General features: G+C 36.9%; 1 protein-coding gene across 1 annotated transcript; it reads right to left on the bottom strand.

Moving 5' to 3' along the window:
• Window positions 1-1,218: 1,218 nt before the first annotated feature.
• Window positions 1,219-18,117, bottom strand: LOC149845012 (CemA-like proton extrusion protein-like protein). The gene is made up of 9 exons (XM_089995437.1): window positions 18,063-18,117; window positions 16,360-17,079; window positions 15,479-15,564; window positions 14,333-14,506; window positions 4,539-4,653; window positions 3,228-3,325; window positions 2,661-2,796; window positions 2,402-2,527; window positions 1,219-1,387 (listed from the first exon to the last, which is right to left on the bottom strand). Exons 2-8 carry the CDS (start codon window positions 16,963-16,965, stop codon window positions 2,459-2,461), a joined length of 1,284 nt encoding a protein of 427 aa, XP_089851563.1. The 5' UTR covers window positions 16,966-17,079; window positions 18,063-18,117; the 3' UTR covers window positions 1,219-1,387; window positions 2,402-2,458.
• Between the last annotated feature and the right edge of the window lie 1,472 nt (window positions 18,118-19,589).

Genomic DNA, 19,589 nt, shown 5'->3' with positions numbered 1-19,589 from the left:
GCTTTGAAAGGGTCAATAAAACATGGACATTTCTAAAAGAAATGTATACTCAAAAGGATGCAGCCTACGTGTGGAAACTTAGAAATAAGATCCACTCGTGCAAGCAAGGTGACCAATTCATGAGAGAATACAACAACAACAACAACAACAACTACGCCTTCATCCCAAAACAATTGGGGTCAGCGATATGAACCAAAAAAGAAATTCATTTTGGGTCTTCCACATGAATCCTTTTCCTCCAATCATTTCTATCCAACGCCATGTCCTCGGTGAGGTTCAAAGCATTCATATCCTTTCCTATCATCTCCATCCAAGTCTTCCTAGGCCTACCAATTCATGAGAGAATATTATGGAAAATTAAAAAGACTGGGATGAGATGGCTAGGCATGACCCTATATGAAATACACCCAATAATGGCAAACAATGTAAGAAGCTTGTTCAAGAATAATTCTTTCAATTTATGAAAGGGTTAAGACCCAAATATGAAAAGAATAACTATTATACATTGTTCAATTTTTTCCATCAAAAGAATAAAAAATATTAAACAGAATCATCCCTTTGTAATATCAATTGTGAGCTGATTTTATAAGAATCGGCCAATTTGCAACAATTCTTACAACAATAGGTTGAAGGAACTTCCACACATGGAGGTGGAGAGGGTGGATGGCAGAGCAAGAGAGATGAAAGTTAGGGAGTGAGAGCAAGAAAGGGGCTGGAGCATTTTTTTAACATTTGTTGGAAGAAATTTTGTTCTTTCAAATCATTTTTGAGTCCCAAATGACATTTTGAAAATACCTTTTTAAAAACATTGCCGGCCAAAAATGTTCTGAAAAAATTGGGTTCAAAAACATTGTTTTGAACCTCGGCCAAACGCCCCTTATCTGGATCCACGTGGGATTGCTCTCTCTCTCTCTCTCTCTCTCTCTCTCTCTCTCTCTCTCTCTCTCTCTCTCTCTCTCTCTCTCTCTCTCTCTTATCGTGATATATTGAAAGAACGATTTAAAAGGGAGCATCATGATATTTTCAACAAACCAAAGATATTCTAACAATGATAACTGATAAGCACCCGTGCGCATGCACACACACAATGGAAAAGAAATGCACAAAGCCTCTTGTTCATGTTATTACTATTATTATTTTGGACAGTTAATTCTGTTGTACAATGTATTTGACAACATAAGGTAAAAAACAAAAAATTCCTGTAAGTAGGTTGCTTAATTTGCTAATAATATTTTATTTATATAAATGTATACAAAGATTACAAGAATACCAATGTATCAGATAGGCTAGCTACCTAGCAATAACACCAAAGTAGCATGGAAATGCCTCATTAAGCACCAAGCTAGAATGTACACCGTTCCAAGACTATCCCAGTTCAGGCAACAACCTAGCACAAGTGGAAAACTTTAGAAACGAACCGCGACCGAAAATGAGAGAAATTGAAAAATAAGTGCACATGACATAACAAGGAAATTTACCACTGCTATTCTGCCGCATAATATGGTTCCATGTAAGTCAATATTGGCAATATATATATATATATGGGTAATGCAATTCTTCCTACTGAAATATGCAAACCAAAATATATAAACTGGATTTTTGAGGGCTTTCAGGCACTATTTTTTTTTGAAAGGCGAGCTGGGGTTAGGCATAATGAGAAGGATTCATGTGGAAGACCCATAATGATTTTCTTTGTTGGTTCATATCGCCGACCCCAATTGTTTTGGGATGAAGGCGTAGTTGTTGTTGTTGTTGTTGTTGTTGAGCTGGGGTTAGGCAGAGCCCCACCAGTTACTATTAAACAGACCACTGGGGCTTGAACCTGCAACGTCTCACCACAAGGAGACGTGCACTGACAGCTCCTACCAACCACGTGGAGCCCCCGTTGGTGTTTCGGCACTATTTTCGCAAAACCAACCCCATAAATATGTTCGGCATGGCCAATTTGCTAGGAATTAACACTTGGATCATGTTTTTCCCATAAAAAAGTATGTTTTTTTGAGCCTTGAACATTTATAAAAAAAAATTAGACTTGATTTTCAAACCCTATAAAACCCTACCTAGGTATCAGATTCGGATAGTCCAAGATCCAATCCTTATAAAATCAAGAAGGTCATGTATGTATGGTCAGACTGAAAATGAAAACAAAAAAAAAAACTGAATCACCCAGTTTGTATATTTGGTTTTGCATGTTTTAATAGGGAGAATTGCATGAGTGCACACACATACACACACATATATACAAATAACACACCCCAAGTAAGATGTTCCAATGCAGCAAGACTATCTGACTTCAGGCAACAAGCTTACACAAATGAAAACTTCAGAAAATGGACCTTAATCAATACATCATAAAGAAAAAATGAGTGAAATAAAACAATGACATGAGAGGGCACTTTACCATTGTTATAGTGCTGCTAAATATATATTTCCATTATGTCAAGCAAAAAGGCTCTTTCTAATGCCGCTCTATTTCACGGAATATATTTGCCACGTTAGGAGATACTCTTGGAAGGAATTTGAATAACTGTGTGGTGGCAGGCAAAATGGTTAGCCCAATAAATTATAATGATATCACTTAAAATAACAAAGACATGCACATCGTGCACACGTGTATGTGAATGTGCATACATAAGAAAGATGTGAGGTTAACTGCTCACCCATAACTTGACACAGGCATCAATCACAACAGGAACAAAGGAAACAAAAATTGTTACAGTAGCTTGATCAATCTCAAGTGCATAATGCTCAAAAATGATCTCTATGAGTGTCTCCCAACCTGATTCTGAATGATACCTGCAAACACATTAAAATAGAAAACACAAGGATAAAACCTTCACAACCAAAATCTTTCTTTCAAATGCACCAGTAGGTCACATCTTGTGACAAGTCACAAAGACTTCTACTTCCCAAACATGCTAAGCAAGAGATACTGTGAGGTCACTACCAAACTAACCATTAAACTATTCCACAAAATAACAGCAGTTAGCCCTTGTATTTGTGACTCTTATGCAATACGCAACAAGAGTTTACTCATTATAGTTTCTCTTTTTTTGTCCATATCAACAATCTCTCTCTCGTTCCACATCATCTGACTGCCCTTGCAATCTAAAATTCTTTTTTGCATATATCTTTTGTCCAACAGAGCTTGAGAGAAACACAAAATAGCCGTACAAATGAATATTCATAAGGTTGTTTCACTATTCTACATAAAAAGAATGACCTACCCTAAAAAAATGTCTGTGAGCAGAATAATAAGGAAAGCCTTGCCAGTATCTGATATATTCTTCAATATTTTATACCCTGTGAATTTCATCAAGGCCACCTGAAATACAAAAAGAGAATGCATAAAAGAATTATTTTTAACCATAAGAGGTTATTTGTCATCTATTACCATCTTCCATAATACAAAATTGGCTAAGATTGATCATCAATAGTTTCATAAACACTGAATAAAATCAATAGAGAAAAAGCTAAAAGCATCTTTTAGGCAGGAAATCTTCATTTGACTTTCATCACTGAAATTGCAATGGTGTTTATATTGCAATATTGAGGGAAAAAAAGAAAATAATAGAAGAAAGACTAAAGTAACAAAAAGAAAGTAAATATAAAGCGCATAACCACTCAGAAATGTGGTATCATTGTTTTCTACAATAACATCTTAATATGTTGAAGGTATATTACCAGTATCAGTATTGGCAAAAAGAACATTATGATTCCTCGGGGAAAAAAAAGAAAACCAGTCTTCTGTAACTGAATGAAAAAGTCCATTACTAGCGGTCAATGCTACACAAGAAGAGGACCATATAGATGATAATGCTTATAAGCAAAGCATCAAGGAACTCAGATGTACTCCCAGGTTTTCGGAATAAAAGCAATCAACCCCTGAGAAATAAAAAATGTTGAGGTAAAGGCCACCTCTCATTAGATCTAAATTAGTATTGAGTCCACATATCATCTTAAAACCTCTGTAGATTAATAGACAAAAAGCTAAAAAATAAACCAATGGGCATGATGATAGAAACACAAACTTAATAGTAGGATCACTGCCAGCAATAGTAACAAATATTGGTGAGAATTTATGATATTTACCATTTTCTGTATTTATTTTTATTTTCTAAACGACCTAGGTTTTAATTTTAAAATTCTGAGATTGTCCTCAAAAATTTCCAAAAGAGAAAATTCTGTAAATGTATCATGAGAGTTTCACTTCCCAGGAAAGTTCTGATACTCAGAATTGTGACTGCTCATAACCTAACAAGAAGACAAGATATGCTTATAATCTGAAAAATTAAGAGATAGAAGAAAAGTATCAAACTTGTTTTGATAAGATTCGACATATGTCTTGCAATCAATACAGGCAATAAAAGCATGATATCAGAAAAATAAAAACAACTAAATAGATAAATCCATCAAATTTGTCCTGAAAGAACCTCAGGAAACATAGATGTCTTTTTGAATCATAACTTTCATGTTTATGACAATATGTTAATATAAATAAACAGTGATAAATTCTCAGAGTAAGCAAGTAATCTCACCTTGTTCTTATTAAAATAAAGAATAATGAATAATACAACTCCAAATACCATATCAGACCAAATATTAGCAAATGCTTTACGATTCTCTAATCTCCATTCATCTCTCAACTCTAATCTGGTCAAGAACAAGGTGGAAATCGTTAGAGAAGAACATGAAAAAGAGATGAATTAAGTAAAAATAAAGCCCTCTTATATATCACTTTTAATTCAGCAAGCCAAACAAATCTATTGATCGATTTTGGCTGTCAATAGAGAATCAAAACAAAAGAGTGTGCTATACTTGCATTTTATAGAATTTATTAGCCATTGCATATGAGTACTAATGTCCGCACGTGTGGAGGGGTGACAACCAAGTTTCCTATAACGGTTGGGTTACATCATCAAGGATCTGCATTAAGCCCTTTCCTATTTGCTATAGTGATGGATGAGCTTACGAGATCAATTCAAGAAAATGTGTCGTGGTGTATGTTGTTTGTATTGTTTTGATTGATGAGTCTAGAGTTGGGGTTAATGCTAAGTTAGAATTATGGAGACAGACATTGGAAGCAAGAGGTTTTAAGTTGAGTAAGAGTAAGACAAAATATATGGAATGTCGGTTTAGTAAGCAACGAAGCAGTGATGGGAGTGTAGTGAAGCTTGGTGAGCAAGAAATACCGGTGGATGACTGTTTCAAATATTTGGGATCTTGTATTCAAAAGTATGGAGAAATTGATGGAGATGTAAATCATAGGATAAAGCTTGGGAGGATAAAATGGAAAAGTGCAACTGGAGTGTTGTGCGATCGTAGAATACCATTGCGGTTGAAGGGAAAGTTTTATAGGACAACAATTAGGCTCGCTTTACTATATGGTACGGAATGTTGGGCTGCCAAGAGACATTATATTCAAAAAATGAGTATAGCTGAGATGTGTATGCTTAGATGGATGTGTAAAAATACAATAAAAGATAAGATTCAAAACGAGGAGATACGTAAGAAGGTAAGCGTTGCATCCATTGAAAATAAGATGAGAGAGAATCGTTTACGGTGGTTTGGACATATTCGGCGAAGGCCTAATGATACTCCAGTTAAAAGGATGGAGAAATGGGAAAATATATTAGTTAAAAGAGGTCGGGGTAGGCCTAAGAAAACTTGGATGGAGATGATAGGAAAGGATATGAATGCTTTGAACCTCACCGAGGACATGGCATTGGATAGAAATGATTGGAGGAGAAGAATTCATGTGGAAGATCCAGAATGATTTTCTTTTTTGGTTCATATCGCCGACCCCAATTGTTTTGGGATGAAGGCATAGTAGTAGTTGTTGTTGTTGTTGCATATGAATACTAATGATTTTGTGCACGTATTTTTCTCTTATATAATGGTGTATATACAAAAGTAAGAAGGAAACAGAAAGCATGTCAAAAAGATGGAAGTTCAACAACAAAAGTTAGAAAACAAGAGAGAAAACAAGGCAAAGGGAGAGAGAGAGAGAGAGAGATTTGCCTTATGTCAAGCACAAATGAAAGAAAGAAACCTTCGTTGTGCTGGTAAAGAAGGATTGCATTATCTAAGATCTCACAAAGTGAAGTCAGGTAGATGGATTACATAAGCTGGACTAGAGCACATAGCATGAATTGTATATGCAGATTGTGAAAAGGTGTGTTTTCCCTTGTTACGGGTCATGGATCTGGAGATCCAGACCCGTGACATTAACTTCTCATTAATGGCATTGTGTAATATAATTTATTGTAATGAGGGTACTTTAGTACCCTAATTTTTGTAATAGCATGTTAATATAAAGTGTTTACACAACAGCCAACCCTAACACAAGAGGGTATCGGTTTTTTCACAGCTTCTCTCTCCCTTTCTCTATCTCTCTCTGTTTCTCAGCTCTCACGCGTGGAACGACCTGAAAACTGAAAATCTAACATGGTATCAGAGCCACGCTTCCGCTGAAACTGGAATCGATCTCAAAGGTACGTCCGAAAGATCTCTCTCTTCTCGATTTTCTCTTCTAAGTCAAGAATTTTTTTTTTTTCTGTCTCCCCATCTCGTCTGAATTTTTTTTTCTTGTTTACGTCTGACCCAGTCCATTCTTTTCTTCTCGATCAGATCTGACATTATTCAGATCTAACGATAATCAGATCTGCCTTCCTTTTTCTTCTGTCCCTTGAACTCGATCAGATCTGACATTAATCAGATCTGATCAAACTATCTTCCCTACCTAATCTGAGCCAACTCAGAGAGGACTGAGTGACTCAGCCCAGATTTTCGACCCCAAATCCTTTGTTGAATATTCCGCTTTTTTTCATTCTTCATTCTATCATCAATATACCCTGTTTATTGTTTTTTATCACAGCGTGATTTAATCACGCAATCGGGGCCCTATTTTGATCCAGTTGCACCCTTGATCAGATCTGATCAAGTCGATACACTCTCAATCCTACCATTTTATCTCTTTTTAGCTTGAAAGCATTGCGTCAATACCGAGTGGGAATTCATATTCACAATTTTTTTTTTGTGATTTTCATATCCAATATTCCATTTCCTATACAAATCAAAAATCTGATAGATATTCAATTTCTGTTCCAAATCAGCAATCTGATAGCTATTGATCTGAATTAGTTTCTGCAAAAAAAAAAGAGTTACAGAAAGTGTAGGCAGATTGTGTTGAACACACTCTTAATACTGTGAAGCATGGATTCACTTCCTAGCTAGTCTGTCCTTTTTTCAAGTTTCCTCAGTCAACTAGTGTCTGAAAAATTAAATAATGGTAACTTCTTGACTTGGAAGAGGCAAATCATACCTTTCATTAGGAGTCAGGATCTTTCTGGACATCTGGATGGATCTATTCCAGTTCCTCCTGAGTTCATATCACAAGAAGAAAGGGACAACAAAGGGGAATCAACTACAGTATATGTTAGAAATCCTGAATTTGTGGCTTGGATGAAAAGAGACCAAGCGCTAGTTGCTTATATTACATCTACACTGTCACAAGAGGTACTTATAGCCATTCCAGATGACTGCACTGCCATGCAACTTTGGAACAGACTTGTTCAGACATACTCACAGGTTTCTCAGGCCAGGATTATGTTTCTTAAAAGAGAATTTCAAATGTTAAGAAAGGATTCTATGACCATCATGGAATACTTGAACAAAATGAAGGTTATCGCAGATCAGCTAGCAGTTGTTGGAATTACAGTAACTGATAAAGATTTGGTACAACAAACCCTCAATGGATTGGGACACGACTATCATATGATTGTCACTTCCCTGTTATGTTTACCTAAACTGCCCAACTTTGAAGATCTGCGTGCAAAATTGTTACAATATGAGATGAATCTAAAGGGATTTTCTGAAGAATCATCTATGCATACTGGGGCACAAGAAGTTCTTGCTATAGGGGTTACTTATGCACGAGGACGTGGAAGCTATGATATCAAGGGAAAGGGAGCACAAGGGAGAAGTGGTCAAGGAGGTCGTGGATTATTGCCTACACCCAACACATATACCAATCCACAAAGACAGAGGCCAATTCCTACCTGCTTTCTGTGTAATAAAAAGGGGCATATCAAAGCTAACTGCTGGTTCAATCCCCTAAATAAAGGAAAATAAACACAAACTGAAGCAAAAAAAGGCACAGACAGTACAAGGACCAACGGAGAAATAAAGGAGTTATTGCAGTTAGCTCTAGCAGAATTGAATCTGAAACAAAATGAGCAAGGTACTTGGTATGTGGACTCTGGCGCAGTGACTCACGTTACTGGTGATGCAGGTAAGCTCCTAAAACTTGTTCCTTACATTGGTAGAAGTAGTATAGTTACTGGAGATGGATCACACCACTCTGTCTCTCATATTGGAAACTCCATTATACCCTTGCCCGAATCTTCCATCAACCTTTCAAAAGTTCTTTATGCTCCTAATATCAAGAAAAACACTGTTTCAGTTTCTAAACTTGTTGATGATATCAAAGCCTCAGTTGAATTTACTCCCTCTTCTGTTCTTGTCAAGGATCTCTGCACGAAGGAGACGTTCGCTAGAGGAAAACGGCAAGGCAATATGTATGTCTTTCAAGAAGATCCTTCAACACATATTCGCTCTGCAGACCCAAACTTGAAGCTCCAATCATCGTTGCCTTCTAAAAATCCTACTTGTGTTTTTAGTGTCTCTGAAATCAATAAGCCAAACCTTTGGCATGGTCGTCTAGGTCACTGCAGTAGTAGTTTCATTGAAAAGCTTGTTTCAAATAACCTCATTCCCAAGTCAAGTTTAGGAATAAATGTTAATGACAACAAATGTTCTAGTTGTCTCTTATGTAAGAGTCATGTTTTACCATTTCATTCTATCAATAAAAGAGCTTCAAGACCTTTTGAGACTATCTCTTCTGATGTTTGGGGGTCTGCTCCAGTTGCTTCCATATCTGGAACTAGATATTATCTTTTATTTGTTGACAGTTATTCTCGCTATTCTTGGATATTTTTCATGAAACACAAATCTGAGACTTTCAAGTTGTTCTGAAACTTTCATTCCTTTGTCAAAAACCAATTTTCTGAAAACATCCTAAGTTTCCAATGTGACGAAGGAGGTGAATTTTCTTCCATTGACTTTACTAACTTTCTTCAAAGTAACGGGATAAGGAAAAAGGTGTCTTGCCCACACACACCTGAGCAGAATGGGATTGCTGAAAGGAAGCATCGTCATATTGTTGAGAGTGCGATGAGCATGATGCATGAGAGTAGTCTTCCGATCACTTTATGGACAGAGGCTTTTCATTCTGCAGTTCATGTGATAAATCGATTACCCATGACTATTTTGGAAAACAAGTCTCCTTACTTGTCTCTTTTTGGTGTACATCCCAACTACTATGATTTGCATGTGTTTGGTTGTTTATGCTATGTTCATATTGACAGTTCAATGAGACATAAGTTTCAGGATAAGGCCCTGAAGTGCAGGTTTGTGGGTTATGCTGATGACTATAAAGGGTACAGGTGCTATGATCCGGTGAGCAAGCGCATCAAAATATCAAGAAATGTTATCTTCGATGAATTGAATTTTGATTGTCGATGTACTAGTTCTTCAGAATCAAAATCTAAATTTGAGGCTTATTATCCTTGGTTGAATTATGAACTTCTCCCAGAAGCTAGTGATGTTTGCTCAAAGCCTCAAACTGTACTCAAAAGGATAAGAAACCTGTGTCTACTGATGAAATGATTGACCATGAAAATACAGAGTCAACTTTGAATCCAAAAAGGTATAAAGGCCTCGTCTACACTCGACGAGAAAGAGAGTCGCCCATCATAGTTAATTCGGATATGGACGCATCCTCTACATCCAACATCGTTGATACTAGAAGATCCACATGTTCTCGCCATCCAATTGAAAGGTGGGTCAGTTATGAAAATTTTTCATTAGACTTTCAACTCTTTCTAACAACCTTGAATAAAGAAGATGAACCCACAACGTTCTCTCAAGCATCAAATTCTAGAAGATGGATTGAAGCAATGAATGAGGAGATGGAAGCTCTACATGAATGTGGTACGTGGGATGTCGTATCAAGACCACCTGACAGAAACGTTGTTGGTTCGAAATGGGTGTACAAAATAAAGTATAAACCAGATGGGACTATAGAGCAATACAAGGCGAGACTTGTAGCCAAAGGTTTTACACAGGAGCAAGGACAGGATTATGATGAAACTTTTAGTCCAGTGGTGAGGATGGGGACAATCAGAGTCATACTTTCTTTAGCTATTGAACATCAATGGACTATTAGCCAACTTGATGTGAAGAATGCTTTTCTTCATGGAGATTTGAGAGAAGAAGTATACATGGAACAACCCATTGGTTATGCAGAAGGCAATCCTACCAAATATGTCTGCAGACTAAAAAGGGCGATATATGGATTGAAGCAGGCATCTCGATCTTGGTTCGACAACTTTTCTCTTGAAATACAAAAATATGGTTTTAAGAAATCTCTTCTTGACCACTCCTTATTTATATTTAAGAACCAAGACACAATTACTCTGTTGTTGATATATGTAGATGATATCATCATCACTGGTAATTCCAATGAGCACATTGAAGAAGTCAAACATCTCTTGAATCAGAGGTTCAAAATGAAGGACCTTGGCAAACTACGGTACTTTCTTGGAGTTGAAGTCGATAGTACTTCTGAAGAGATGACTCTCACCCAACATAAGTATACCATTGATGTTCTCAATAAAGCGGGTATGAAAGACTGCAAGCCCTTGAGCACTCCTAGCGTTCTTCATCAAAGGCTTAGCTCTCAAGACGGAGATCCATTTGATAATCCCACACAGTACCGTAACATAGTGGGTATGTTACAATACCTCACTTTTACTCGCCCTGATATAGTCTACTCGGTGAATCAAGTTTCTCAGTTTATGCATGCACCATGTGAAGGGCATATGAAAGCAGTTAAACGGATACTTCGATATCTGAAGGGAACGGTTGGGGATGGCCTCATATATAAGCGAAAGACAAATGGGCAAAATGCACATGAGATCACTGTTTATTCTGATGCGGACGGGGCAGGAGACCCAGATGAACGCAGATCAGTATCCGGCTATTGTGTGTTTGTTGGGATGAATTTGGTTTCTTGGAGCATTAAGAAACAAAAGGTTGTTGCCAGATCCAGTACAGAGGCTGAATACAGGTCAATGGCAGCCGCCACTGCTGAGGCTACTTGGATTAGACACCTACTGATAGAAGTAGGAGAATCGATCTCTCGATCACTTCTTTTGTGTGACAACCAGAGTGCCATTAGTATGTCCTTTAATCCAATCCATCACAGTCGTGCCAAACATATTGAAATAGACCAGCATTTTGTGAGACAAAAGGTAGAAGAGAAAGAGATTGAGCCTTAATTTGTACAAACTACAGATCAAGTGGCGGATATATTTACAAAAGGATTGACAAAAGACAGATTTTGGATGTTAAAAGGCAAGTTGTTCATGGTTCAAGATCATGCACAACTTGAGGGAGGGTGAAAAGATGTGTTTTCCCTTGTTACGGATCATGGATCTGGAGATCCAGACCCGTGACATTAACTTCTCATTAATGGCATTGTGTAATATAATTTATTGTAATGAGGGTACTTTAGTACCCTAATTTTTGTAATAGCATGTTAATATAAAGTGTTTACACAACAGCCGACCCTAACACAAGAGGGTATCGGTTTTTTCACAGCTTCTCTCTCCCTTTCTCTATCTCTGTCTGTTTCTCAGCTCTCACGCGTGGAACGACCTGGAGATTGAAAATCTAACAGATTGAGACAACAATGATAGTAGAAGATGAAGGTGCAAGGACTTGTAATGTAGAAGAAGAAAGCAATAAAGATAAAGAATTTGAGAGAGCAAAGAAAATACAGAAATTCCATAATTATATATATAAGTATATATGTATGTATATGTGTATGATTTTTATGACGAGGAATCCTCGCTTAGAACTGGGTCACTTAATGGGCCCGCCCCCCTGTGAGGTAAACCTCGGGTGGGGTCAGCGGCACCCAAACCCTTACGGAGCCCACTCATTAAAGGCACCTGCACACCCAATGGGAGTCAAACCCATGATGAAGGTGTCGACACCTTCTCTCCAGGCCCATTGACACTCGAGCGACTGGGTCAGGTGTATATGTGTATTACACGCATATATATATATATATATATATATATATCATAATGTATTTATTATTATTTTTCTAGATTGTATTAGGAATTTAATGTATTTTTGTTTTCTTCTGTTTTTATCCATTAAAGGGCATTCTGGCCATTTGACCAGACAAGCCCTTAGGAGCTCCTAATGGCTAGCTATTCTAACCACTGGCTTCCCCTCTCTTTGTATACAAACGGGACTTCAGTCCCTAATGCCTTTATGCATATTTTGGGCATTCTTCTATTAATAAAATAATTATTTTTTATTTGTGAGTGTGTGCCTTAGTGCATTTGTGATTCTTCCTTAGTGGCTTTGTGAACCTTGTCCTCTTGTAGACTATTTCATTACAATATATATATATATATATAAGCTGTAATTGGCCTCTTAAATATAACCCCTTTTCCCCCCTTCCTAGCACTAAACATGATCCCCTCTCTCTCCCTCTCCCGTCTCCCACCTCCCGCCTACCTTCTCCTGCAATCAGATGATCGCTGGCAACGACGACAGTGATCATCCCATCTCCGGCGATGGGGACCCATCCTTTCTCACTCACGCTCTCTCCCCCTCTAGCCTCCCTTTTCCGGCGATCAGACAAGTGCCGACGACGATGATCAGCCCATCTCTGGCGACGACGACCCAGCCTCTCTCTCCCACCTCCCTTCTCCGGTGATCAACCCATCTCTGGCGACGGCAACCAGCCTCTCTCCCTCTTCCTCTCCCTCTCCCTCTCCTGCCCCCCTTCTCCCTTCTCCAGCGACGACGACCCAGTTTAAGGGGCCAACTACAGATGTCTGATCAAAACACAATCGGATGATTGTGGTTCATTTAGCATGTTCCCATATATATATATATATATATATATATATATATATATATATATATATATATATATATATATATTGAGAGAGAGAGAGTAATGGGTCCATGCTAAACCAATTTGGTGTTAAACCACATGTTAAATGGGTTTTTCGGGGTTTTTCATTTTATTTTTAAATTCTGACCACACAGATGTGATCTATGTACTTGATTTTAGAGGGATCTGCTCTTGAAGCGTTTGATTCCAACACATTGGTGGGTTTTTATAAAGTTCAAAAAATCAATGGTCCAAAATCTTTGTAAATTTTTTAGGCTCCAAACATCATTTTTTTCATCGAAAACACATGATCCAGGTGTGGATTTTTAGTAAATCGACCATGCCTAACACATTTATGGGGCTGGAAACCGCATAAAAAGCACCAGAGAAGCCCGAAAATCCAATTTAGCATGCGGTTTAGCACCAAGTTGGTTTAGCATGGACCCATTTTCCTATATATATATATATATATCACAAGGATACAGATGCAGGGGTAGGACATGATGTGGGATATGCTTGGTACGATGTGATAAATTTAAAAAAACAGGACACAGCCATACACACATGAATGTGTGTATAAAACAACAATTCTAAATCACTATAATTAGGAAGATCAAATAATAAAACTAGGTTGAAATTGAAATGTAATGTAATTGATGACAAATTTAGAAAAATAAATCAAGTGAATACGAAATAAGTAAATAAGATCACAAAAGAAAACAGATAAAGTTAATGACATAATGTTTGTTGTGTATGAAACTGGTTTGACTATGTCCATGCAAATGTAATGTAATTGATGACAAATTTTAAAAGAAAAATAAATCAAGTGAATACGAAATAAGCACAAAAGAAAACAGATAAAGTTAATGACATAATGTTGGTTGTGTATGAAACTGGTTTGACTATGTCCATGAAGTGTTGAGTCGTGTCTGTTATATATATATATATATATATATATATATATATATATATATATAATGTGGAATTGGGGATATAGGCACATGATACCAATGAACTAAATGCATTCAGGTTCGTCTCAATTGATACATCAACCAAAACACAAAAACATGGTTTTATATCTGTAGGAGACATATATCACAGTTCTGTCACTTAGATGCCAATTTAAAAGAAGATTAGTGATCTGCTTGTACAAACAAATTTCCTTGAAAAATAAAATGAACTAACCCTGCTTATAATTAGTGCACTGTCAAAGACACATAAAGAAGATACCAAGAAAACTAGTAAAACAGTCTTTGATAATAGAATGGATCTTAATAAGTTTCATCTTACGCTTTATGCCGCAACTCCCACCAAAGCTCCTCATCAGACAAAGGAGGAGATTTTCCAATCTCTGCTTCAAAACGGTATCTGGACTTCTCAATATTTAGAGTCTTTATCATCTCAAGCTTTTGAGATTTTCTCACATCAAGCAATTCAGCAGCTAATGGCACCGTCTTCACATATCTGACCAAGGAATATATATTAAAAGAAAACATAACTGTGTTAAATATTTTATCAACAAAATAACTACAAATTCACCCCATGTTATCTACAGATAAAAGGTGGGGTTTTTTTTCATTACATTCATTTACTTGCTCTTTAGTAGAAATTCATGAATGATACAGTGTTGCCAATCTCAGGCCAACATTAATAACTTCTAGAATGACGTATTTCTAAAATGGTAAGTCAAATTAAAGAGAAACAAAAGTAGCAATGTGAAAGAAGATAAACATTATGCCTGTTAGAAAATGTGATTGATCCATTAAAGATGTTTAAAAGGAGATTATTTGGATGCACGAGACAGGAAAATATATAACAGACAAAATCAAGAGAAGATAAAAAAGATAATAAGGAATCTGTCTTCACATATCTGACCAAGGAATATATATTAAAAGAAAACATAACTGTGTTAAATATTTTATCAACAAAATAACAATAAATTCACCCCATGTTATCTACAGATAAAAGGTGATTTTTTTTTCACTACATTCATTTACTTGCTCTTTAGTAGAAATCCATGAATGGTACAGTGTTGCCAATCTCAGGCCAACATTAATAACTTCTAGAATGACGTATTTCTAAAATGGTAAGTCAAATTAAAGAGAAACAAAAGTAGCAATGTGAAAGAAGATAAACATTATGCCTGTTAGAAAATGTGATTGATCCATTAAAGATGTTTAAAAGGAGATTGTTTGGATGCACGAGACAGGAAAATATATAACAGACAAAATCAAGAGAAGATAAAAAAGATAATAAGGAATCTCATGTGAACAAAAAATTAAAAAAATGTACATCAACAAATGAAAATAAAAAGAAACTCATATTAGTGTATACATTTGAATCAAATATGAGAGATACCATCCAAATTTTAAGCTCCCAATACAAAATTTGCCAAGTGGACGAGTGATAGAACATTACAGGTTTCTGCATGCTTACCTATCCAAAAATGGCATAAGAACATAGTCGTGGACCACAAAATCTAAAGCACATGGTATAATCACCAAAACTGCCAAAAATTTTGCCTGGAAAATGCAAATAATTTTAGTCATCATCATCAACGTCAAGCCTTATCCAACTATATGCAGTTGGCATAAATAATTAGCAGCATAATTTAAAAAAATGTAAGTGTTGGGGAGGCAAATCCACTGGAACTCACAAAAAGGATACCAATTTGAACATATAAAATGGCCAAGAACACGATAAAGAGAACAATGAGTAGATGCTGATAGCTCCTGTCTTGCTTGCAATCCAAATATACTAACTGCATTGGAACCTTCCTTAAAGATATAGAAAACCTATGCTTTTGTTTTGGATAAAATAGATAAAGATATGATCCTTTACCAGAATATGTCATTTCATAAAATTGTGCTCGTGAAATGTGATCTGTTGCATTAAAACCAATAGAAACCTTCAATAGCTGACAAAATGCTGAAATACAACAGACTATTTTGAACATGAGATATTGTGCAGCACATTAAATGCTAAAAACAGCTAAAACTCATATAAGCTGCTGCTACACAGTGTCCTTTTGTGCATTCAATTAATTAGAGAAACGACAGATCAAGATACTTATGAAACATCAAAATAGACTCAAAGTAAACCTCCAATGGGTTTATTGTATTTCTACATGCAGATCAGTGTGGTGATAAATTAGTAGTTAGGAAAATAGACATCATTCACCCAATTGATAATCAACCAAACACATAAACTACTTAGCAAGCAATGCAACAATGTGAACTAGTGAACAATCTTAAGAGAAATTAAATCCACAAATATAATTTTCACATGAATGGACAAGGAAGTTTAAGGACACATACCGAAGCCCCAGAAGCATATCGAAAGACTCTGTCTTCATATAATAACTCGTCTTCATCATTTCCAAGAACCAAGTCCCTGACAGCTCCAACCACGTCCTTCTGAGGAATTAATTTACTTGGGTCTGAAGAGATATCAGAAGTACCATCCTGATCCAATCGATCCTCCAAGTCTTGTCCCTTTGTGGAGGTACCAACTTTCCTGGAGTCATCTCCAAGCCAATCTTCCCACTCCCTACTTTCTGCATTCTGCATATCTTCTTGTGCCTCTCGCAGCTCTGTTATCACCTCTGCACGCCTTGCCCAAGCCTCAAACTTCTCTCTTTCTGATAATTCCCCTTCCTCCGTATCCCCACTCAGATCCTCATTGTTATCCAACATATCATCCTTCAAGCCAAACCAATCATCATTATCAAAGAAAAACTTCTGCCACCAAGTTCTCTTATCTGATTTTCCATTCTTCGCATTCAGTATCATCCCACAAAGCCGCTGCCTTCTACTTCTCCTAAACGAAATAGTTGAACCTATCGTCGGACTAAAAGAGTCCCTTAGATACTCAAATTGATTAACAAGAATAAGTTTTCCACAGAAAACGATGGTATTGCTCATTAAAAATGTGAACTAAATCGCACATTTTTTGTTAGCCTAGGTCACTAGAAAACTGACAAAAGCATTCCACAGTATTCATTTACTCTCAGAGACCATTGCATATCTCCAGAATTCCTGAAATTTCCAAGTAATGTCATTGTCAGCGAAAAATAAGAACCAATCAACACATGTTTGCAGTAACACAATAGCTACAACCCCCACCCACCCCAAAAAAAACTGCAATTCCTCTCCCATAACTAGAATTCCTGGAAGCTCAAAATATGGACAAAAACATAAACACTGTTAATTGACCAATAGTTTCCAATACCCAGCAACTGCAACTCCCAGATTAAATCATTCCAAACAATGTCACTAGAAATTCTAAAAGAAATACCGATGAAACCTAGCATGTTGCAAAACAATACACTCAAAACATGGAATAAAACAAACCATTCGTTAAGGCACATTAATGGGTGAAAACTGGCCAAGTCTGGACCATTCCCACTTTATATTTTAACAGCATATCGGTGTAGCACTTGAGAAGGATTGAAGAAAGCAAAAACAAAACGTCTCACAAGCTTCAATTCCCAATACACATTATCAAAAGGCTCAGGCACGAATCAGAAAACGTGCATTATAATTGTGAAAAAAAATAGCAAAAAGTGTGTTGTGCTGTGACTATATGAACTATGCCAACAGGAAATTGAACGTAAAATCGAGAAGCAACGAAAATAAGAACGGTACTAAAATGCATACCGACTCATATGCATGAGCCAACATAAGAATTCAAATCAAACACAACCAGAGAAGGCAGAAAAAAAAACTCTAGAAGGGCATCCTGGTCTCGAGGTAAGACGACAATTAGGGTGAAGATGGTGCAGAATGGCGAAGGAATTACGACGAGAATAGCAAAATCGTAGATTCTAAAAACCGTAATTCCGCAATTTGAACCAAATTCACCACCGCAACAAGACTGACAAACCGAGAACAAAGTAGTGAAAAGTGCCGAAAATATTGAGAATAAAAAAAAATGGAAATGGAGAAGCATCCTTAATTCTCAGAGCTAGGGTTTCTGAGACTACAAAGAAGAAGAGAAGAGGGGGAGAGAGTGGGAACACCGTTTTCTGCCGTTTAGGAAGTAGTCCTTCCTCCTCCTCCCTAGTTCCCTCCCTCCGGCTAACGCAGAGGATTGGGCGCCAGCCTCCCGTCCGATTGCTTTATCCATCGGAAAAAGGACGGTCCCGATGGGACGATTGTACCCCTCACCCCACCTTGAAAGCTATGAGGTGAGAAAATGGATCGGGTCTTAGTTAGACATCCGATCCAAATCTCACGTTGGAGCTCTGCGTACGGATTCTTATTGTAAGATCCGGATATGTATAGTGATCGTATCTCGGATTTGGTTAATCTGGTTACTTTTGGGTTTGAAACTGTTTAGGATCAATTCCTGTGTCAAGTTTCATGTTTACATCCAAATAAAAACTTGATTTCATAGCACTTTTTTCTTCTTTTTATCTTTTTTTATTTTCAAGCAAAATGCTTGTATTTCCTTTTCTTTATCGGATCCAGCATTATTATACACCTTATAAATTGACATTCAACCGTATATCATTTGATTAGGGATGACAGTGGATCGGGGGAAATGGGTCCCGGTCCCGCCTCGCTTCGTTCGGACCGGGGATGAAGGACATGAAACAACCCCTACGGGATGGAGGGCAGGATTTTGAGATGGGGTGGAGACCTTGTCCCCTGCCCCGGTCCACTGCCTTCCATTTAATTAGGCCAACAGTCAGCCCTGGCTAACACCCAGCCCAAGATCACAATCTAGCCACCCTATCCTGCCTATCGGGCTAAGTTCCAACTACTGTATGGTGGTAGGGCATTGGGCCAGGCAGCCTGATGCACAAGTTGTCTCGGTTTTTTTTATGGGTTTGGGTTTGGGTTAAAGATTTACCCATGAGCCTATTAAGACTAGCCATAACTCTACCTGGCTAGGCATGGGCCGGACATTGAGAAGTTGAGCTGGCTTAATATCTTGAAAAATTTTAAAATAAATTTTTTTATTGATCTTATAAAATCTTGAATAAGGTAAGGGTTGACAATGAATCAGGTCTCTTGCACCTTGGATTGAAAACTGTTCAAAGCATCTTGGATGGCATTCATTGTCAAGCTGAACTGACACAAAAAAATCCACAAAATTCCAAGATGCCATTCAATTTTTAGATGAATGGCAACATTTAAGTTTTTTTTAATGCAATTAAAAGGGTGATGTAAATCTGACATAAAAATCCTACAAAAAACTAATTTAGGAGAAAATCGAAAATAATGAGAAATTATTAAAAAAAAACAAAAATATAGGAAATAATAAAATAAAAAATAACAAATCTGATTTCAACTCCATTGTGCCTAAACTCCTAGATCCCCTATCTACTTAAGTTTCTTAATCTTAAAGAAACAAACATCTAATCCTGGTAACTTTCTAAATAGATCAAACATATTCTAAAGACAAGGATTAAGTTAATGATCCAATATTTAAAAAAATTCAAATATCCAAATACAAAATACCCAAATAACAAAGAATTCAAATAGACTTTGCTAAACTCCAGTCTTCTAATATGCTCCTGCATCATTCTACCTGAATTGGA

This window comes from Nuphar pumila, chromosome 2 (genome assembly GCF_984573655.1).
Source record: "Nuphar pumila chromosome 2, dmNupPumi1.hap1.1, whole genome shotgun sequence".
NCBI classification, from domain to species: Eukaryota; Viridiplantae; Streptophyta; class Magnoliopsida; order Nymphaeales; family Nymphaeaceae; genus Nuphar; species Nuphar pumila.
Note: the sequence above shows the minus strand (reverse complement) of the source record. Positions and strands in the feature narration are given on the sequence as shown.

Excerpts from the sequence above, each read along its gene's own strand:
- LOC149845012 (XM_089995437.1), bottom strand. The coding sequence starts at position 16,965 with ATGAGCAATACCATCGTTTTCTGTGGAAAACTTATTCTTGTTAATCAA. Across the intron at positions 15,565-16,359 it reads GATATGCTTCTGGGGCTTCG|GCAAAATTTTTGGCAGTTTT; the intron begins GTATGTGTCCTT and ends TGCATTTTCCAG. Across the intron at positions 2,797-3,227 it reads CTCACAGACATTTTTTTAGG|GTATCATTCAGAATCAGGTT; the intron begins GTAGGTCATTCT and ends ATGTGTTTGCAG.